The sequence below is a fragment of the Carassius carassius genome, chromosome 17, assembly GCF_963082965.1.
Source record: "Carassius carassius chromosome 17, fCarCar2.1, whole genome shotgun sequence".
Classification (NCBI taxonomy): Eukaryota; Metazoa; Chordata; class Actinopteri; order Cypriniformes; family Cyprinidae; genus Carassius; species Carassius carassius.
In genome coordinates, this window is record NC_081771.1 from 20472741 (window position 1) to 20495892 (window position 23152).

Below are 23152 nucleotides of genomic sequence, written 5' to 3' on the forward strand. Positions count from 1 at the left end.
CAGTTTAAGTCCTGTTTTTAATAATTAGACACAGTATTGGCTTTGCTGTTTCTGTAAAGCAAAAAATGTGAGGTAAAAGTGTAGAAGCAAACCTTGAAGATTCGTGCACAGTACTCAAAAGAGCAAGGGTTGCTGACATCATAGATCAGACACACAATGTCACATGAAAGCTCAGTCTCAGACAGGAAATCAAAATCTGGAAAGATTTCATGGAGCTGAAAGAAAAACAAGCGTAGGACAAAGTTTCAAAGATTCAGCATCTTTTTTCGGGAAACTATCATGATAAACAGTGGTCAAATCTCTGAACTCTTCATATGGCTTAATAAATGCATGATGTAAGAGCAAATGATTTGAGGAATGCTTTTCCACCCAAAAAAAGTGTGTAATATAACTATAGTTAAACAGACAAAAAAAAAAACTCAAGTGTAAGCTCCTGTAAGCTTAATAACTATTTACCAACAAGTACTTCTCCTGTCCATACACATGTGCTGTGCTGATTGCATAATATGATTTGTGTTCTTCTTTTATGGCCCTCTGACGCTGTGAGGAACAGACAGTAAATAAAAAAACAAATTAATCATGACAATGTCACATCTGAAATAAATTTTTACATTTTTTTTAATGAATGGAATGCAAATGATATAAGAAATACCACAGATTGTAAACTGCCTTGTTTTCGAAATTATGTTGTTGGGTGTTTCTCTCAACACACAGCACCTCTGATGAAATCTAAAACTGTGCAAGGGATTATAATAATGCTTCTGCAATACATTAAAGCTGCAGTCTGTAAGTTTTGCCTCTTTGTCGCCATCTCTGTTTGAAAACCTAAATATTTCAAATCTAATGTTTTGAGGTGAATGTGTGCACAAACTGGCAGTCAGTCACCGCATGAGTGTGGGTATTTACTTAACTTCGCAATTACAGATTCTAGCTTACGTCTTGGAATATATGACCCGAATAATTTTTTTCACGGGATATTTTTATCTGAACATGTAAGTAACAAGTCTGCCACGTTTGTTCTGACCAACTGAGGAAAAAAAGCATTACAATATATCGCACTATCAATAGTGACGATCGGTTAGCTCGTATCACATCAAATCGTGCAAATAATAATTATTATTGACAACTTTTTAAATTCTCAAATTCTTAATGTTAACAACATCAGCATTGCATGACTAAGACTATGTGTATAGTGTGTATCAGAGTGTGATGTCAGTTTCTGTACAGTCTAATCTCTAATTGTTATACCATTCGAATTTCATATTAAGAAATTCTTTTAACCCAAAAAGCTAATTATGCTCCCTTCAAACTGGTTCTCTTAAATGCAGATCTTGTGTAATTCCAGGCTATCTCTAATCAGATGCACAATTGAAACTGGAATACAATTTCAATTCATAAACACATAATCCTTTGTGGATTACAATCCACAATCAAAATGATCAAATTAATTATACTAGCTGCTGTGAGAAAAGGCTATAAATGAACCGCCACCTGCAGGATCCTCACATGTGATAGCCTAGTAGCCGTGAAGTAATGACCTGTACCTGTACCACTCAAATTAGAAAACATTATTATAAGTTTATGGTCGTGAATCGGGTAAAAGTAGGGCGATAGTTTTGAACACTGGCTGGTTATGTACTTGCTCATCATTTTTAACCAAAAAAAGTTACGGACTGCAGCTTTAAGTATCATAAAATAATGATGAACTGTACTTATGTATTTTTTACATTTCAAATTGTAGAATTTAACATTAATAAACTATGAAAAAAACATGAATCAATAATAAACAGTTACATACAATTTACAACATAACAATAACCTATATTAATAAATCCTTTAGAAACTGTTTATCATTTTAACAAATTTTAACAAACTGAAATTTGTGAAAAGTGTAACCTAACTGCTTATTTTATACCAAAGACCAAACAGAAAATATCACTATTAAGTTCATAGGCCTGTGTGGGATATGGTTTTTCACTTAAATAGAGTGGTTTTCTTGTTGAAACTGACCACAAGGTTTCTGCCCAGGAAGCCTTGCAGGAAACCAGTTTTACCACTTCCAGTTATTCCAAACACATGACAGCGAAAAACATTCCGTTGCGTCTGTTTCTTCTGAAGATCGTGCTTCTTGTCACGGGTCACTAGCATGTGCAAATACATTCAGTGAGGACCACAGGTATCATACTGCACTTATAAATAAAATACACATGAACCAAATACATAATGTCAATGAGATGTGACTTTTGCAATCTGCATCTGTAGTTACTCTAACAACCACAAGAGGGCTCAATGACCCCGATTTAAATGGGCTAAGTGCTGAGTTAACAATATTATGAATTAAGTCTTAAAAATGCCCCAGATGGAATTTTCCCAAAACTACTCAGAAGCAGTAATTATAGATGTATATAACTATATAATTATATATAATTTGGTACCTTATGTAGCAAATATATGTCTTTCAACTTACCTGCTATGGCAGATGCCTGAGATTCCTGCTCAGCAATGATAGAGTAACCAAGGTAACCAAGATATTCCAGACATCGCTGGACATCAAGGTAAGTTGTTAACCTGCAAGAAACATTGATAACTGATAAACTCATGAATCATTCCAAAACCATCCAGACAGTAATGAATCATCGTTCATCAAGGATAACAATAATTCTTGAATGAGGACACATGGCATGTTTAATACACACGTCCACTGAGAGAGATAGCCTTGGTATGTGATCCAGCCCTGGTCATTAGTGCAAACCGTACTGTTCACATCCAATCCCCAGGGGACGTAGGGGAAAACGTCAAAGAGATCCATAAGCTCTTCAGGGCACAATGCATTGTCTCTGTCCTAAAGCAGATACAAACATGCTTTAATAAAACAAGGTAAAAATGAACATCCTGAAAAAACAATTAAAGTCTCTTAGAATTTAATCTATTATCTATTAATCTAATCGACATTTTTCTCTAAACCTTTTTAAAAAATGGGTTTCTTTCTCGTCTGTCTAATTGGGTTCTGATAAACATTTGTCAGTCACATCAGTTGTTTCAGAAACAGTTAAAACACTTTTACCTTATCATGTTTGTCAAAGACACTCTGTAGGAACAGGTAAGCATTGTGATTGAGCTCTGTGGTGCAGTCTGGTGGTATTTTTAACCTGCAGGAACATAAACATTGAGTCACATGTCGATAACTGCAAGATCATCTGATTAGCACAGTTGGATTAAATTGGGATTTCTACAAAGACTTGAATACTGAGCGATCAAAGCAGATTAAGAAAGGGTCTTAAAGAGTTCAACACTGTTCTTAATTACTCTTAGGAAACTATCACACACACACACACACATATACTGTATACTTTTCTACATTACATACACATATATATCAAGTTTGCTGTTCTGGACTGGTCGAAAAAAAAGATTACAACTAAGAATAAGTAAGAATTTCAAGAGAAATTAAGTTACATTTCCTGAGAAATGAAAAATTTCATCATATTTTAACCAAAAGTTGATTTACTGAGGTCTCTTCAGAAAAGCCAAATGAATAGAACTGATCTTCGTAATAAATGTGAACAGTTAATAGCTTGACTGATTGGCAGCAGTTGTTCTCACAGAGGAAACAGGTAGTCCTGATGCAGCTCAAGATCGTCATCATATCCAAACCTCCGCAGTACAGCCCACGTTGTCTCATGCCTTCCTCTTTGGATGAAGAGAGTATGTAGGAAGAGGAAACCTGTTTAAAAAAATGACTGTTGATTGATTAAATCAAGAATTTCAGCATGTTCCTTTCTGAACAGAACTGCCAAGCAAACACAAGGCTGCCACTAAAATTCAAAACTTTTTCACAGTCTGGGTCATTTGCCTGCCCTTAGACAACAAGGATAACTGACAGTCTGTGGAACCACTGCCTTAAAGGCTAGGTCTGTAGAACATGGTCCTGCAGTACCCAAGCACTGCTCTTTTTTTCAATCAGTTCAGGTCGTGGAGCCTTTATTAATGATTTGATGATATAAATAAGGTGTCTTAATTAGGGAAGGCATTTAAAATTAGCAGTTCTTGGGTACGACAGCACCTGCACTGAGAACCAGTGCTCGTGACCTGCAAATGTTAAACTTCCCAATTGCAGCCTCACCTTTGAGAGTGAGCCCATTATCACGCACTCCATCTGTCAGGTTTTTTCTTACAACATTTTTTACATCCTCCAGGGCCTGTGGGGCTAGTGGGGTGTTGAAGCAAGTCCTCTGCAAATAAGAATCAGACAGTGATATTGAATACACAAATACTAACCTTACCCAAACCTTAAGGAAAACAATTTGAACTTGAAATCCTGCTTAAAGTCAAACCATAACCTTATGAATGAATTTACAGGGAAAGTTCTGGAAAATTCTGTTATCCACAGTTACCACCCTCATGTCGTTCAAAACCCTAAGACTTTCATTCATCTTCAAAACCAAAACTTATTGAGTGTAAAGTGAGCCCATTTGACCTTCCGTTTACCACATTTGATGTGCTCTATGTATGTGTGCTGATTATTGCTTGAATAAAAATGAACTGAATCAGTTCATATTGTTAAAGCGACCAGGTCGATTCTCTTTTGGTTGGAGGGGTAGGGGTAAGGAGAAGGGCCAGATAGCCCATCAAAAGAAAATTTTTCAGGACCACACTTCAAACGAAGGGGTATGAATTATCTCAGCAACATGGCTGCTACAGCAAACAAAATGACACATAATGTAAGCTTTTTTTGGCAGAAATAAAGACTTTAACGAAAAGTAATCATTTGTTTTATGTTACATTCAATTGTGAGTTCATATTAATGGTCGTGTTAGTCAAAGAAATGTTTGCAGAAAATCTCTAATATTTGCTAACGTCATGTTACAGACTGCATGATAGTGCCACAGCATATGTCTGATCACGGCGTAACTGCCGTAGACATTGATGGGGGCTAATCCCCCCAATAAATAGAAATCTCTAAACCATTTTCTCAAATATTGCCTATTCGAGAGAGAGAGAGAGAGAGAGAGAGAGAGAGAGAGAGAGATAGAGAGATAGAGAAATGGAAGTTGCGTGTATTCACGCCTGTGCATTTATCTTTTTAGAGTGAGTTTACTTAAAAACAGCGATTGTATCCTCTCGTCGCTGGAAAATATAATGTTGCAATTCAGTATTTAAACTGTATTTAATAAAAGTTGTGGGGCAGCGTTGACAAGTTTATTTTCTCCTGGATGTGTGAGCTTGTGCGATTTCCGATATGTGTGTGTGTGTGTGTGTGTCAGTAAGCAGCTCATTAACCCAGAACGATAATTAAAGGCTCTAATGCACACCAGCATATGTGTATATTGTAAGAGCTAGACGATGAATGATGGCGTGTGACGTCATGGTAGTGGTGTCCCAATCCTTAGGGGAATATTGTCTCCCCTACCCCTTGACACTCTGTTTCAAGGGACAAGGGGAAGGGGTAGGCGGAGGGGTAAGGGAAGGGGTATAACATAGAATTGGGATTGGGCCTAAAACTGCAATTCATCAACTGGCTGCTAGAGGCTCTAGAGAATATTTACAGCAGAAAAGTTCCGCATAATTAAGGATGTGGTTGAGCGACAGGTGGATTGCCGCTGCTGTCACTTCTGTCGAGCTAGGTGGGTGTGGTTTCAGCATCCAGCTCCCGCCTCTTTGCCCATTTTCGATTATCCAGGAGTGACGCGCAGTGACACGCTGCTAAGATGGCGACGGGCCACTCCTTCCACTTTGAGCTTCAAAACCACTCTTCAGAACCCTACAGGGTGACATCACGGACACTATGTCCATGTTTTTATACAGTCTACGGTTACAATATGGCTGCAGGGATTTATTTTTTTCTCTCCCAGACACAAGAACATCAGTGAAGTCAGGCACTGATTTTAGCAATGGGACCTGGATTGGTTTCAATTCTTTTTAAAGTTGTTCAGTTCTTGCCTTTGTGCAGGCCAGGTAAGTTCTTCCCATTTTATTATGGACCTCACTTTGCACACATCACAAAAGTAAGGCTGGAGCACTGATCTATATATGACCACCGGAAGTGTTCAATCCTTCATCCGCCATCTTACTAATCCCTACTAGCAGAGAGCACCATTGAGTCACATTCAAACCGCTTTCCTAAAATCACCCAATTTGAAGCAAATCAGTCAAACGGGACTAGTTTTTATGTTATGTGTGTGTAAATTAATGTTTACTTCAGATGTTATCTGCAGTGTTTATGGTCTTTTGGGGCAGGATAAGCGATATATTTAAATCGTTTAGGTGGGTGTGTCTGCTGCGCAATGATGACACAGGTAACTGATCCAACACAAAATATAGCTTATTTCTTTATGAACATAATTATTCAGGAATTATTAAATATGAATGTATTAGTATCAGTATCAGTAATGGATTTGAATATATTACAATGAATAATACAAAATTGTTATTAATATTGCTCTATAATGAAATGAAAAGCTTAACTTACTATCTTGGAAATAAAGCTGTCTGTCTTTAAATCTGTACTGTATGGTCAGTTATTTCTCTGAATAAATTCAGATTTCAGAAAGAGCACTTTGTTGTTTGTTATATATGTTGAGGTCATGTCCGTCAGATGTTTATCATGTTCATAATGTTCGCTACTGTAATTAATGTAGCCCAGGGGAAATTCCCGACATTTAAAAAAATAATCGTTTACATGCCTAGGGTGTATGCATTGTAATAATGTACAGAGATACTTCAGATTTATAAACGCTGACATGTTATGTGATGTTTTCATATTAAAATCATACAATTTCCTTTTAATTTTATGCACACTAGGGATTACCAATATGGCGGCGCAGTGGCTTCACTTTAATGACGTCATGAGCAATCCAGTTCTATATTATAGATCAGTGGGCTGGAGCAGAAAGGGCAATCCCTGAGCTCTTGCAAGCAGTTGGAAATATTGTAATTACCAGTAAAGATTAAATGATGTGCAAGAGTGCACAGCTTCACAATCCCATTAGAATGCCACTAGAATTTAAGGTATACAAGGCAATGTTTCAGAACTGTAGGCTACTGTTTTGTGTCTTATAGCAGCAAACAATGGTGCTTTGTTACTCAATAAATCTGTGTTGCGAACAAACCCTTTTAATGAATGATTCAAATAAAGACGTTTTAATAAATCATCCTAATGACTCAACTCATGAAGACAGTGATCTGCCACCACCTACTGGCCATTAGCATTTTTTTCAATCATAAAAAAATTTATACTAATATTTCTAATTAGCATTATCATCAAAATCCCAGAAAATATTGAGATATCATTTTTGTCAATATCACACACTCCTAATTATGATATAACTCTATTAATTTGTAGTGGATCTCCACAAATAATGTTGTGCACTTTAAAATGATATAAATACACTCTACTCAGAAGAAATCTCACCTGAAAAAAGGTGAGCTCATGATCATTGAGAATGCCATCATTGTCCAAATCTGACACCTTAAAGATACGTGTCAATGCCCGAATACAGGCAGACCTCATCTGTAAAACAAATAAAATACAGTTACTTCAGAACACAATAGGTCAGTACAAAACAAATACTGTATGTTTACATAAATTATTAAAATGTAGTCATATATGTGCAGACCTCTTTCTTCTCTGGACAGTAGAGAGGCCCTGTAGGGTGAAGGACAGCCTTCTGTGCATAGTAAAATAACTCCGAAATATTCTTCAGATTCTTTGCTGAACACTACAGAAAGAAGTAAAACACTTAATTTACATTAGGCGTAGTAAACTGTAGCCGAGTTTCAATCCAAAGTTGCAAATTTAACTTATGCGCAAAACTTAAATATCCAATAAATAAAACATTTGCAGATAAGCATTGTTTCCATCGAGACAAAGAACAAAACTGTGACTTCCTGGTAGAACTGGCACTAGCCTATATATCACTAAGAAAAGTAGGAAAAGCCACTGAATATAATAATTTTCACATATACTGAATTGCTTTTGCCTCAAAGCGAGCAGTCGAAACTTAATAAATGCGGTCATTGCTGCCTGAGGTGGATGTTTTCTGTATGGGAATGCAGTCGTGTAATAGGTCTTGAGAAAATTATACAGAAATACTTTGATGACAGACTTTGCTTGGGCATTTTAAAATGACCATAACAACATTTAAGATGCTGTGGAACAACATCGGTCTGCTGGTTAGTCAGATTTTGCCGTCCCATCGCGCAACGTCACATTACTTTTTTTAATGCGTATGGAGGAATTTACTCCATCTCCCATTATTCACATTACTCCTTTTTCACACAAGTCAAAACCCACCTCAAGCGAGTATAAAAACTTTTTTGCGAATTAAAGGAAAAATAAAATTAAATTTTTATTCGAAATTTGCTGTTTCCATCACTCGTTTCTTATGTGATACTTCAAAATGTGCATAAAAACAGGGTGATGGAATCGCAGCTTGTGACTGTACCAAGGTTTGAGTTTAGGATGTTCTAGGTTTATTCTGACTCTGCTGAACCCAAAGTGCTAGATGTACTTTGCCACTACCACACTGCAATAACGTTTTAATAAAGATCTTCAAAATCCTCGTCATGTTCATTTAAATACCTACTTTTTAACTATCATAAATAATGTTCTTATGAATCATTGACATTGTCTTGCAATCTACAAGGCACTTCACATTTCAAAGAGGTATATAAATTGATGGAGATTGTTAGGATTGGCTGCCTCTTTCTTTGATTGCCAAGCTTTTAAGTTAATTAATTGTATTAGAATCCACACAACAAACAGACTGACATCACATGACCTATATGACAGTTAAAGGTTAGTGGAAGACATTCAGCTGCTCAGTACGCAGATATCTCTCTCTCTCTCTCTCTCTATATATATATATATATGCATTGTTTGGCATACCTCCACACAGGTCTCTATCTCTGTGTATTTGTTCATAATGGGAAGGACAGTCTCCATACTGCTGTGCTCCACCAGATCAGATTTATTCCCCACAAGGATCAGAGGAACCCTTAAACAAACACACACAGTAAAAGGTGAACACAAACAGCTTCTGGCTATTTTTGCTATACCAGGGAATTAACATACTGACTGCTGTTAACTCTTAATCTGGAAGGCAATTGTGTAAATTTGGCATGAAATGAATACACTACACTATATTTTATATCTTGATAGACATGGAAAAGATCGTATTGTGAATGATTATCCCATGGATATGTTTTAATTAAAAAAAGAAGCTCACCATCATCTGGATCTATTTATGAGTGCATCTCAAAATCCAATCAGAAACCATTTCATAGAACGAATTCCACACCCCACCTTTTTATTTATTGATAATCTGTTAAACTTGGATATATGGCACAAAATGGAAGAAAAGATCTGACCCTTCTTCCATTTCACTGTGGCAATAAAGTACAAGAGGCTGTGCAAAAGAATATTATATATACAGTAAAGACCAAAAGTTTGGACACACCTTTTCATTCAAAGAGTTTTCTTTATTTTCATGACTATGAAAACTGTAGAGTCACACTGAAGGCATCAAGGGCTATTTGACCAAGAAGGAGAGTGATGGGGTGCTGCGGCAAATGACCTGGCCTCCACAGTCACCGGACCTGAACCCAATCGAGATGGTTTAGGGGTGAGCTGGACCGCAGACTGAAGGCAAAAGGGCCAACAAGTGCTATGCATCTCTCAGGGAACTCCTTCAAGACTGTTGGAAGACCATTTCAGGTGACTACCTCTTGAAGCTCATCAAGAGAATGCCAAGAGTGTGCAAAGCAGTAATCAAAGCAAAAGGTGGCTTTTTTGAAGAACCTAGAATATGACATATTTTCAGTTGTTTCATACTTTTTTGTTATGTTATATAATTCCACATGTGTTAATTCATAGTTTTGATGCCTTCAGTGTGACTCTACAATTTTCATAGTCATGAAAATAAAGAAAACTCTTTGAATGAGAAGGTGTGTCCAAACTTCCAAAGTTTGGAAACATTACTATTTTTAATGTTTTTGAAAGAAGTTTTTTCTGCTCATCAAGCCTGCATTTGTTTGATCAAAAATACAGAAAAAAATTTAATATTGTGATATATTATTACAATTTAAAATAATTGTTTTTACATTTATTATACTTTAAATTATCATTTATTTCTGTGATGCAAAGCTGAATTTTTAGGATCATTATCACATGATCCTTTAGAAATCATTCTAATATGATGATTCATTATCAAAGTTGGAAACAGTTCTGCTGCTTAATATTTTTTCAGAACATGTGATACTTTTTAGGATACTTTGATGAATAAAAAGAAAAAAAAAAACTATGTTTTTAAAATATAAATATTTTGTAATAACAATATACACTACTGGTCAGTAATTTGGGGTCAGTAATTTTTTTTTCTTTCTTTTTTTTTTTTTTAAATAAAATCAATACTTTTATTCAGCAAGGATGTGTTAAATTGATAAAAAGTGATAGTAAAGAAAATATATTATTAGAATTTTTTTTATTTTGAATAAATGCAGTTCTTTTTAACCTTTTATTCATCAAATATATTAGACAGCAGAACTGTTTTCAACACTCATAATAAATCAGAATATTAGAATGATTTCTAAATGATCATGTGATAGACTGGATGTTACATGTGACACTGAAGGCTGGAGTAATGATGCTGAAAATTCAGCTTTGCATCACAGGAATAAATTATTTTTTTAAAGTATATTCAAATAGAAAACTATTACTTTAAGTTGTAATAATATTTCACAATATTACTGTTTTTTCTGTATTTTTGATCAAATAAATGCAGGCTTGATGAGCAGAAGAAACTTCTTTCAAAAACATTAAAGATAGTAATGTTTCCAAACTTTTGGTCTGGTCTGTATATATAGTCAGTTTGTGGCACTGCTGAGGTGGTATGGGAGCCCAGGTTTCTTTGACAGTGGCCTTCAGGTCATCTGCATTGTTTGGTCTCTTGGTTCTCATCTTCCTCTTGACAATAGCCCATAGATTCTCTATGGGGTTCAGGTCTGGTGAGTTTGCTGGCCAGTCAAGCACACAAACACCATGGTCATTTAACCAACTTTTGGTGCTTTTGGCAGTGTGGGTAGGTGCCAAATCCTCTTCAAAAGCATCTTCAAAAAAAGTGTGCAGTGACTTTAGTTTTCAAAAAACACAAAGTACCAACACCAGTAAATGACACTGAACCGCAAATCATCACAGACTGTGGAAACTTAACACTGGACTTCAAGCAACTTGGGCTTTGAGCTTCTCCACCCTTCCTCCAGACTCTAGGACTTTGGTTTCCAAATGAAATACAAAACTTGCTCTCATCTGAAAAGAGGACTTTAGACCAATGGCAACAGTCCATTTCTTCTTCTCCTTAGCCCAGGTAAGATGCCTCTGATGTTGTCTGTGGTACAGGAGTGGCTTAACAAGAGGAATACGACAACTATAGCCAAATTCCTTGACACTTCTGTGTGTGGTGGCTCTTGATGCCTTGACCCCAGCCTCAGTGCATTCCTTGTGAAGTTTTCTAAAATTCTTGAATCCAGTTTGCTTGACAATCCTCATCCTCAAGGTTCTCTCGGTTGGTTGTGCATTTTTTTCTCTCACACTTTTTCGTTCAAATCAACTTTCTGTTAACATGCTTGTATACAGCACTCTGTGAACAGCCAGCTTATTGGCAATTAATTTGTGTGACTTAACACTCCTTGTGAAGGGTGACAATGATTGTCAGATACCATTCTGAAGGCACAGGAAACATTTGCAGGTGTTTTGAGTTGATTAGCTGATTGGCATGTCAACATATTCTAATTTGTTGAGATAGTGAATTGGTGGGTTTTTGTTAAATGTGAGCTACTTCAGTCTGTGAAGTACTACTATAAATTGACCACACATAAATGTAGCTTTAAACTTCCAAACTTTATGAAGTCTGATAACTGCATCTTGATGACACTATTCAACATAATAATATATACATCTATTAATTAATCAATTAGTTGAAATATGAAAATCGATTTCTTGATAAAAATTATTTGTTTATAGGTTGTTTTACTTATTATAGATAAGCATATTCTAACCACCAGAAGTACTTGTCTGCAAGCTGTCATTGAATATTTTCTGTTATCTGCTTATGGCCACTTAAGTTTCTTTTGCATTTCAGTGATTCTTGAGACATGGGACAAAACAGCAATTGTAACTGCTATTTGTTTTAAAAATAAAAATATTTTCAATTGTAAATATCATGGGGATTAATAATAGAATGTATATAACACAACTATCCCCTTCAATTTCATTTTATCATTATTATGTGAACTCTATGACACTTATTTTCTTCTCACTACATTTAAAAAGTGTGTCCACAGAGAAGGGTTAAATTTTTCATACGCTATAAAACTTGATGATTTGTTTTTGTTTTTTTAATGATGATGATTATCAAAAGCAACACTTAATAACATCTCATATCAAAGCAATGTTGTTTTTCAGTGACACATGCATGTTTCATAAGGTTTCAAAGTTGTGTGCCCACTTTTTGTCAACACCTTCAGACATTTATTAAAATGTAATAAACTCAGGGTATGTCAGGGGCAGCTGTCACTCTAAAGGACCCCCTTGCCACAATCCATCTCTCCAGAATACATCAGTCAGACAGGCTCTGGTAAGTTTTATGGTTTTAGAATATTTAAAATTCTAATGTTAATATTTCCCTTTGTTACAAAAACGATATGTCAACACCATCTTCCAATTCCTGAGGAAATTATTTTGAAATATTTAGATCACTGTATTCTCCTGAAGCAGGTTCCATTAGCATCTAGCATCAACAGAAAACAAAAACAAAATGGCTACTACATGAACTCCATTTGTTGTGTGAAAGAAATTTGTCAACACACCGTCAGATGTCACCACTATAAGATTTTGTGTTCTAATGATATATCAAAATACTTTAATGTGACTCTTGAATAAAAGCTTTATAAACAATAACATACTACATTTTTGTGTTTGTTTAATACAGTGATTGATTCAATGTATTTGATAGCCCTCAAACATTTCTGAATTCTCTGGATCCTCCTCTACAAACTCCTGTGAACTCTCCTGAGAAAGATTATGTTTTTAACAATCAGCTCCTTCCTATTTACTCCATGAGTATTTATTCCTATTTACTCCTATTTACTCCATTCTGTCATCTCCATCAGTGGAATATTTTGATAGCATTTCATTATGACATTTTATATTTGTTGTTGAATTGTTGGTCACATGTGAAAGTGTAATCTGTATGCTAGCATGAGAATGTGTTTTGGAATGTTAAAAACATCTTGACTGCTGTTAAAAGATAAAGCTGAAATTATATTACACAGTCCAAGGTTAAAAAGCACATTTTGATAAAGAAAAAGAGAAAAGTTGGGAGTTTGGATCAAAGCATAGCTCAGTAGCTTAGTACATAAATGTGGTTTCAATTGTCTGTGTACAAGGTTTTTTATTTTTTTAAATTGTGCACCGTTTTGTCCCACTTCTTGAGAATCAGTGATTTATGCCATATACTGGAGCCAAATTTGAAAAGGGAGTCCAGAGGATCCCATAGCATTCCTGTACATATAATTCACATAGCTGCAATTCCTGACTGAAAATTATGCTAACTGTGAATGAGCAGGCATTCTATGTATGAATGAATGGAATTCATTAACAAACACGCATTTAACTATCATATCTGAGAGATATAAATATTTTTATAATTCCAGAGATGAGTGTTTGGAAAGGTTCATTATACATGGCAATTACGCAGAATGTACTCATATATTTAAAAACTTTTATAAATGAGATGGGTCAAGTTCATGGGTCATGGGTCATAAAATGGGTTTATGAATGGGTTGACCAAGATTCTGCTCATCACCCAAGATGTATTACTGACATATAAATATGCCTGATTTCAATAATTGCTCTAGTTGGATAAATAATGTTTCAGCTTCTGAAAGATACAGTATGTTTTTATAATCAATTTTGCCTATAGCAAATGAAAATTAGCAAGCATTATATGATATATGATACGCCCCCCTTAAAATCCAATCTACCTTTAAAGAAGAGCATGTAATTGTGCATTTGTGAGAAAGACACACAAAGAAACTAATGCATTATACACCTGTATTTACATACCTGCTGTCTTTGTCGGTTCTCTCATTTATCAAAGGAATCCAGTGACTTGTCACCTGAAATGACATGATTTATTAAATCTGAAAGCTATATAAGTGAAAAAGTGAAAAGTGAAAGTGACGTGACATACAGCTAAGTATGGTGACCCATACTCAGAATTCGTGATCTGCATTTAACCCATCCAAAGTGCACACACACAGAGCAGTGAACACACACACTGTGAACACACACCCGGAGCAGTGGGCAGCCATTTATGCTGCGGCGCCCGGGGAGCAGTTGGGGGTTCGGTGCCTTCCTCAAGGGCACCTCAGTCGCGATATTGAGAGCGGAGAGAGCACTGTACATGCACTCCCCCCACCTACAATTCCTGCGGGCCCGAGACTCGAACTCACAACCTTTCGATTGCTAGTCCGACTCTCTAACCATTAGGCCACGACTTCTCTCGACAGACTCATATAAACATGTTTTAAGTCCTATTTACACCAAAGAAGGACAGTAAGTAATTACAACTATAAATGATTCATAAATGATTACATTATTCTGACTTTCTTCATGAAGACTAGGTTGTATGATCAAGTTATCTCACCTTTTCAATAGACTTCTTGTTGTTCACAGAGTAGACTATACATATAACATTGGCCTAAAAAGGAATGCAAATATAATTTCTCTGAGGAAATCAAAGTATCATACATGTATGTGTGTGTGTGTGTTAAGTTTTGTGTATCAATCTTACTTTTGATATCTCTTGGTACAGCTGTTCATCTGTCTGTTCAGCTTCTGTGTAGATTTAAAAACAAAATCAACAAAAAAACACTTATGTTAATTAGCATTTAATGTGCATTCTGTGTATTTTTAAAAAGACAAATATTTTCATTAAGTGTCGTACATCGTTGAAATATAATAGATAACCACTATTATTTCATTTCTAGTTTAATACCCGAGTAGTCCACTATATGAGTGGGGACTCTCTCTGGTGTGACATCTGCTGGTATAGTTATCTCCTCAGCTCTGTAAGGAACCTATCATAATAAAACATCTATTTTGAGAACAGACAAAGGCACTGTTGCAAATAATAAAGTCAGTGAGAAAAATAATTATTAAAAACACTGTAAAATTATTAATAATAATGCATACCACCGCTGGAAACTCCTCACTGACAAGTGTCATGATCAGAGACGTCTTCCCCACATTGGCTGTTTACACACAGGAAAATATAAGAGCATTGACAGTTTCCTCCACATATCAATCCGATCAACCTTAAATTCTTTAACATTTCGCAAAAAAAATTAAATAAATAAATATTTCTATTTCAGTGTTGAAGAGCTTTTATAATATGTTATAGACAACCAGGTCTAGAGTGAAGCCATGATATGTAGCCCTCTTATGGTCATAAAACTAAAATATGTTTTATGTCTTTGCAGAGCTTAGATATGCAAATACATTTGAGTTTGGCAAACTGTAATATTGACCAACCCCAACAGACGATTCCTTTTTGCACGTCTTTGTGGACTACAGTAGATCTTCTCACTGTATTTAGCAAATGCTGCCTGTCTAAACAACATTCTGTAAAGCTAATGAACTGGCTTCCTATGCAGCATTCCCAAAAGATACTGAGCTGCCTGCCTAAACAACATTCTCTGAAGTAAGCACACTACCTAGACAGTGTTATTAGGCATTATACACTCATTTAAGCACAAACTGAACCCTTACAGTCGGATGACTTGAAACACGCACGGAAAGATGGCCAAAAGCGTTGACTACTGTAGATACTGTAGGAAATCCACTATCCCTCAAAGCGCTGTCATTACAAGAAGGGCAGGTTATGGCAATCTCAAATTGCAGTAACACGGAAATCTTGTCATCAGACATGACATCGATTTTATTTAATGTTACAATACAATTTGTATTGTATATAAGCTCAGTATTTCAGTGGAAGAGTGTAAATGTTTAATTCATTTTAAGATTATGGTCGTTTCGTAACAGTGAATCAACGAAACCATGCAATCAATAAGACACTTACGTTCTCCAACCAACAGAATCCTCACGTCTTTTCGCATATTTCCCAGTTGTGAAGTCAGAATGACCCGATTATAATCTTCAGGATTTTACATACGTCCAAAACAACGCACATCAACCCCGAAACTAAGCAAGCTTGACATTATGAACAACCAAACTTTATTTAAAGATTATCTTTAAAATCATGGGATACGAAGTTCTTTATATAATATGAGCATCGGCATCTGTTGGTACTGATGGAGTCTAAGGGGATGGAGACACTCAGCGACTGTTAACTGATGTTGATGTGTTGCACACACGCCTCCCTCTGACCTCCACCATGCCTACGGGTCTCACTGAGGGACAAACTACGCAAAATTCAAAAGAAACGCACGATTCATCGGTTTCAAATTAGTATAGATTTGCAAGCTGAAAATCACAATTTACATATGTTATCAAGATAAATCATAATATTACATCTATTTTCTTAAACAATAAAGTACAGTATACCCTTATGAAACAAAAATATATTGCAGTATATTGGAAAATATCATGTAATATATTAGGCATATATTCTTATATATGGGATTTAATATTAATTATTTCCAATATATTGCAATATATTGAAAGCGGCAATCATTTGTATATTTTGCAATATATTATATAATATATGTATCATCAATATATTATTCAATGTATTCAAATATATAATATATTAGAAAATAAAAAGGGAAAATAATATAATATAATATTACAATATATCACAATATATTTTAAGAAATATATTGGTAAATATATTTTCCTTTCGTAAGGGATATTACAGCAATCAGCAATAGACTACATTTACATTCATTTATACATGTATCCTTTATCTTTTATCTAATGCGCCCAAAATACAATGAAGAAAACATAATAAAGTATCCAACAATATTAGCAGTATCACAATCCAAAACTGCAGAAATAATTAGGATAGCAAAAAAGGGACATAATTAGTCCTATAGAATAATTATGATTGTGTAACTAAATGGTAAAAATAACAGAAAACTGAACGAGATTACACAGATTTGTAAAGAAAATAAACAAATACAAGATCCCTTTATATAGCATGCATATTCTGTAAATAAACTGGAGCGTATAAAGTAGCCTATTGTAAGTGCTACAGATCTATGTTATCCTTAAGGCATTGTGTGACAGTCCACAAATCCAGAAGACAGGTGTGAAAGGGCCAGAGGAATCCACTTGGAAACTGTGTAATTCAAGCATGCTATCACGCAGACTCTGAAAGGACAACTGTCCTTTTGTCATGTCCAGAATGACTCTGATCTTATTAGGGATGCTATGCTTAAAGGGACACTTCACCCATTTGCATTTAGCTTTGTATTGTTAGAAACCCAGTCATATATTATAATGATCATGGATTTTCCCTTTATTTTTCCCTGAGATGGGAGAAATAAGGATTTAAGTGTTTTACTTCCTGCTTATTATGACGTAAAAATCGTCATTTTGCGTCATAATAAGCAGGAAGTCAAAATTCATTGAAAAGTGTAGAGACTACAGAGACTAGCTTATTATTATTCCAGGGGGTGGGACCCACTCACCCTACAGGCCTATTACAGATCAGTGGGTGGGACTAAATTTACAGAAATGAAAATGAAAATCCGCCATCTTGTTTGGAAGCTATGTAGCTAAGCTAACAAGCGCTTATGGAGTCAGATTTACGAGAATGGCTGGAGGAACAACTCATGATACGGAAGAAGAGGATTTTCTGTTGCTCGAAACAGATGTTCGTGGCTATCTATACGAGCCACAATATAGCGCAGAGCAGCTGAGGCTGATGGAGGAACAGGAGGCGGCGGCTGCAGCCGAGGCCGGAGACCTGCCTGTCGCGTCCGAGGAGCCCGGGCGTGCTCGAGCTGGTGCGGACTGGTGGTGGCTGTGCTCTCGTTGTGCGCCTACGGACACAGAGCTCGAGTCCGTCTGCTGCAAGAATTTGAAAGATGCCAATTTCTCCTCGAAGAAATGTCTGAGGCAGACAAGGACACGGATGTTTGCGTTGTGAACCATCCTAGTTTCGCCCCGCATATGGACAGAGGCGTCCTGGAGACATACTTCAGAATTCCGAAGGTAAAATGGAAACGCCAGCCGAAGCCTGCACAAATGGACGTCTAACTGTAAAATAAGTGTTTCAATTTTATTTATTATTCATTTCGTGAAATGTACACAATTTCTTCAAGGATTATTATCACGAAATGATTCCCGGTTAATAAGTTACGTAACGTCAACTGTAAACTGTTTGTGCAGTACCTTTTTTAATGCACAAAAAACTTACTGTGGCATTGTTTACTACTGTGGCACGTAAATACCATACATCGCTAACTGTGTCCTCAATGTCTTGTAGACAATATCGCCTAACAGCCTAACAGCGGTGTTCTGGATTAGTGGGAGTGGCTTGTGGAGCTGTGCAAATGTGTTGCATTGTGGGAGTTGTGGTTTTACATACAAATGAGCCCTAAAGTTACTTTCTGTAATAACTCGGTCAAAAAGGCACCAAATTCGAAAGTTTTAATAGATTTCGACTACATATATGACCCACTTTCAATGAAGATCAATGTTCCCACGGGTGAAATGCTCCTTTAACTATTCTGTCCTCAGTGTGTGTGACTGTACACAAATCGACAGATAGCTAACAGGCTTCAAGAGAAAGTCAGAGGCTGGAGTAAAGTTCAAGGCTCTTTACTGTTGTCTTAATTCTCATGAAGGAATCTTTGTAAAACTGAAATGATACAGAAAGATAGCACCAATCACTGAATGCTATCCAAAAATGTCATACATTAACAGACATGAAATAATATACTTTTAAGCTTCAAAGTTGTAACACATATATTACATTCCGCTAATATGCTTATAACTTATAGTAAATATAGGATGTGCAGCTCAACAGCTAAACTAACACACTTTTTATGACCTCTTCACTGAAAGGCTATACAATAGCAGTTTTCATGTGTAAACAAATAAATATTCAAGAACATTCCAGAAAGTTTTACATGACATATGTATCAACGTAATTAACTATAAACTCAAATACAACTTACAAGCGATGCTTTCTCAAGGCAAAAACACAAAATGAAGACAGGATTAGATGACTAGAGCTGCCAGTGGACCGCATGGAATATAACTACTGATGTATTTCCTGATCTGACTGCATCATGTGATAAAATCAACCAATGAAAGCAATGTAAGAATTACATATGAACACAATGAATTACTCCTAGATGACCACTAGGGGGAGAAAGAAACAAACTAAATGCAAAGTATTCTTACATAACATGACACTCCCCGCCTGGTATTAATAAAATACCACTCTCTGAATAACCTTATTAAGTCTGAATAAAAAGGGAAAACTAAATCAGTTTAATTCCTCAGCACTCTTGAGAAGGATCGTCTCAGAAACAGGTCTCAAGAAGGTCCTCGCTGACCCAGATCTTGTGACCTTGAGTTCAATCTTCCTGACCTTCCCATCTTCATCAGGGAATGTCCTTGTAACCAGAGCCATGGGCCATTCATTCCTTTTCTCCTGGTTATCCTTAAGCAGAACCAGGTCACCTTGCTCAATATTAGGTCGTACATCCTGCCACGTGCTTCGGCTTTGCAGCGTAGGAAGGTACTCACGTCTCCATCTGCTCCAAAATGTGTTGGCCAGATGCTGCACCCGTCTCCACTGCTGGCGATGAAGATCTGTGCTGTCAAAGGTTCCCGGAGGAGGAGGGTAAGTAGACATCTTCTGAGTCAGAAGTGTAGCAGGAGTAAGAAGAAAAGGTGCCTCCGGGTCTGAAGAAATAGGTGCGAGTGGCCTAGCATTAATAATTGCTGTGATCTCTGCCATTATAGTAGACAACACCTCATGAGTGAGGCATGAAGGGTTGGTTTGCATAAGCATGGAGTTGAGTATCCGTCTGGCGAAACCAATCATTCGCTCCCAAGCTCCTCCCATATGGGAGGAATGCGGAGAGTTAAAAACCCAAGAGCAACCCTCTTCACCCAAGTACCTCCTCACATTGGGCTCTTTGGGATCGGTAAGGAGTATGTGCAGCTCCTTGCAGGCACCTGTAAAGTTGGTTCCACAGTCTGAACGGATTTGCTTAGCAGGTCCCCGCAAAGCTCTATGTGCACGGCCCGTGTGCTCATGCAGGTGAAAAGTACAGCCCACATTTGGTTTTAGCCTGTCCACCGCGGGTTTGTCTTGTTGTGACAGCCCATGGGCCGAAAACGTCAAGACCCACGTAGGTGAAGGGGGGCTCCATACTCAGATGATCTGAAGTTAGGTCTGCCATCTTTTGTTCAGTGCTTTTCCCCCGAAGTTTGTTACATGTCACACATTTGTGAAGGATACTGCTGATACATTTCTTAGCGCCAATGATCCAGAATCCAGCTTCACGGACAGAGCCTTCTGTAAAAACACGACCTTGGTGCTTAACCTTGTCATGGTAATGGCGCACGAGCAATGTTGCAATGTGGCTGCGGCCTGGAATGATGAGAGGGAACTTTTCTTTAGTGTCGAGTAACGCATGGTTGAGCCTGCCTCCTATTCTCAGAAGACCCTCTTCGTCCACATAGGGGTTAAGCTTTCTCAGTGAACTATCTTTTGAGATATCTCTCCCAGCAACCAAGCAGGCGAACTCTTTGCTGTAAGTTTCCCTTCGCACACACTTGACAATAAGAGTTCCTGCCTTAGACAGTTCTTCTGTCGTGTGAGGTTTTCCGCACAGATGCCAACCACTACAGCTGTCAGTCTTGGTTTTTACTTCATTTCTTTGAGACTGAATGATGTGTGTCAGGAATGCTGTGGCTCGTACCAGAGACTTCCAAGATGAGAACCGTTCAAAACGATGAGATCCCAGACTACATGATGGAGTAGAGAGAGTGGTGGCATGAGAACACACATCAACGTCTGCATCTGGATCAATGAGCTCATATGACTCCTCTCCTGAAGTGGCTTCTCCTTCAGGAAGGGACAAAAACGAAGGCCCCGTGAGCCAGGTTGTGCTTGCTAATTCAGCCGCAGGTACAGAACTTGTAGCATGATCTGCTGGATTCTGTGTGGTGCAGACGTAGTGCCACTGCTCAGGTTTGGTGGACTTCCTGATTCGCTGGATTCTGTTGGAAACGTACACATAAAACCGCCTGGTCTGATTGTATATGTACCCCAAGACAACCTTGCTGTCTGTATAAAACCGCAATGTGTCTACACTGATGTCCAACTCACTCTCTATCAACTCTGCCATTTCTACTGCCAACACAGCTGCTCCCAGTTCCAACCTTGGGATAGTGTGAGCAGATAAGGGCACCAGTTTTGCCTTTCCCAAAACAAATCCCACGTAACACTTTCCATCATCGCTGATCACCTTGAGGTAAGCTACAGCGGCAATGGCCTTCACCGAGGCATCTGAGAAGATGTGGAGCTCTTTCTTTTGGGTGGTGGTAAGGGTAGTAGGTGTGTAGGCTCTTGGAATCTTGAACTCACTCAAGTCTTGCAAGGAGTCTTTCCACATTCTCCATTCAGTTTCCTTCTCATGTGGGAGAGGCGTATCCCAGTCGAGGGCTTCAATGCTAGTAAACTCTCGTAACAGGAACTTCCCTTGTACAATGATTGGCGCCACAAATCCGAGACGATCAAACAGACTGTTCACGGTGGCTAGAACACCTCTACGAGTAAAAGGCTTCTCGGTAGATGCTACTCTGAAGGTGAAAACGTCATGTTTAAGATCCCAGCTGAGCCCTAAGCTGCGTTGAATAAGGGCTGAATTGTCATTGAAGTCCAGGTTCTGCAAACCCTTTGCGTGGTCTTCTAGTGGGAAGGCATCCAAAACATCAGAGTGGTTCGACGCTATCTTATGGAGGCGTAAGTTTGAGTCGGCAAGCATCTCTTGCGCCTTTTTCAGCAGATCTATGGCTTTAGCAGCTGATTGTAGAGACTTGAGGCCGTCGTCGACGTAGAAGTTGCGCTCCACAAAGTGTTGTGCCTCTGAGCCATACTCACTTGCTCCATATTGTGCCGCGCGACGAAGACCATAGATAGCTACTGCTGGCGACGGGCTATTGCCGAACACATGGACTTTCATCCTGTACTCAACAATCTCCTTTCCAGGTTCGTTGTCCTTGAACCAAAGGAACCTAAGGAAGTCTCGATGGTCTTCTCTGACAGTGAAACTGTAAAACATCTGCTCAATGTCTGCTACCACTGCTATCGACTCTCTGCGGAAGCGTAGTAAGACTCCAAGTAAGCTGTTATTCAGATCTGGGCCTTTAAGTAACACATCATTGAGAGAAATCCCATGATGCTGAGCAATGGAATCAAACACGACTCTAATCTGGTTCGGCTTCTGAGGGTGATACTCACCGAAGATTGGTAAGTACCATCGTTCCTTTCCCTCTTGCAGCGGTGGAGCTAACTCTGCCTGGTCGTTATCGAAGATCTTTTGCATGAAGTTCACAAAGTGAGTTTTCATCTCAGGCTTTCTTTTAAATGTGTGGCACAAAGAGGCAAGGCGACTAAGAGCTTGTTCTCGATTGTTTGGCAGCTGTCGCCATGGTGATCGAAATGGAAGAGGCGCCACCCAGCTATTAGACTCATCTATAAACATTTCTTTATCCATAAGCTCCAGGAAAAGATCATCTTCGATGGAGAGACCCACTTTGTCATCATCCTTGGTTCTCTCAAAAATCGTACTGCCGAGGCTGCAGTCATGGAGGACTGGGGTGTGGTTTGTAAGGCCGTGAAGAGATGTGCAGTGTAGTCCTTCATTCCCAAACCTCTCCTTGACTTGAATATGATTGGGACATGGAGTAAGGAGAGATGGACGTCCATTTTCAAGCACGTTAGTCCGAAAAGAATTTACAGACTCTGTCTTTTGGGCTGAGCCCAAGCAGACGTTACCTATAACAATGTCAATGTCAATGTCACCTTTATTTATATAGCGCTTTAAACAAAATACATTGCGTCAAAGCAACTGAACAACATTCATTAGGAAAACAGTGTCA

General features: G+C 37.7%; 1 protein-coding gene across 5 annotated transcripts in view; it reads right to left on the reverse strand.

Annotated features, from left to right (window-relative positions):
- Positions 1-23152, reverse strand: part of rhot1b (ras homolog family member T1) — a 31793-nt gene that overhangs the window by 3453 nt on the left and 5188 nt on the right. For 3 of the 5 annotated variants that reach the window (XM_059571249.1, XM_059571248.1, XM_059571250.1), the window contains exons 3-18: positions 15254-15312; positions 15057-15138; positions 14853-14896; positions 14706-14759; positions 14123-14175; positions 8888-8996; positions 7617-7718; positions 7412-7510; positions 4124-4232; positions 3604-3724; positions 3065-3149; positions 2697-2842; positions 2468-2568; positions 2011-2141; positions 457-540; positions 93-215 (exon numbers count right to left, since the gene is read on the reverse strand). In XM_059571249.1, coding sequence (XP_059427232.1) covers positions 93-215; positions 457-540; positions 2011-2141; positions 2468-2568; positions 2697-2842; positions 3065-3149; positions 3604-3724; positions 4124-4232; positions 7412-7510; positions 7617-7718; positions 8888-8996; positions 14123-14175; positions 14706-14759; positions 14853-14896; positions 15057-15138; positions 15254-15312 — 1502 coding nt within the window. Of the gene's footprint in view, positions 1-92; positions 216-456; positions 541-2010; positions 2142-2467; positions 2569-2696; positions 2843-3064; positions 3150-3603; positions 3725-4123; positions 4233-7411; positions 7511-7616; positions 7719-8887; positions 8997-14122; positions 14176-14705; positions 14760-14852; positions 14897-15056; positions 15139-15253; positions 15313-16139; positions 16431-23152 lie in introns of those variants that run through there. The other 2 variants (XM_059571251.1, XM_059571252.1) reach the window with 2 other exon arrangements.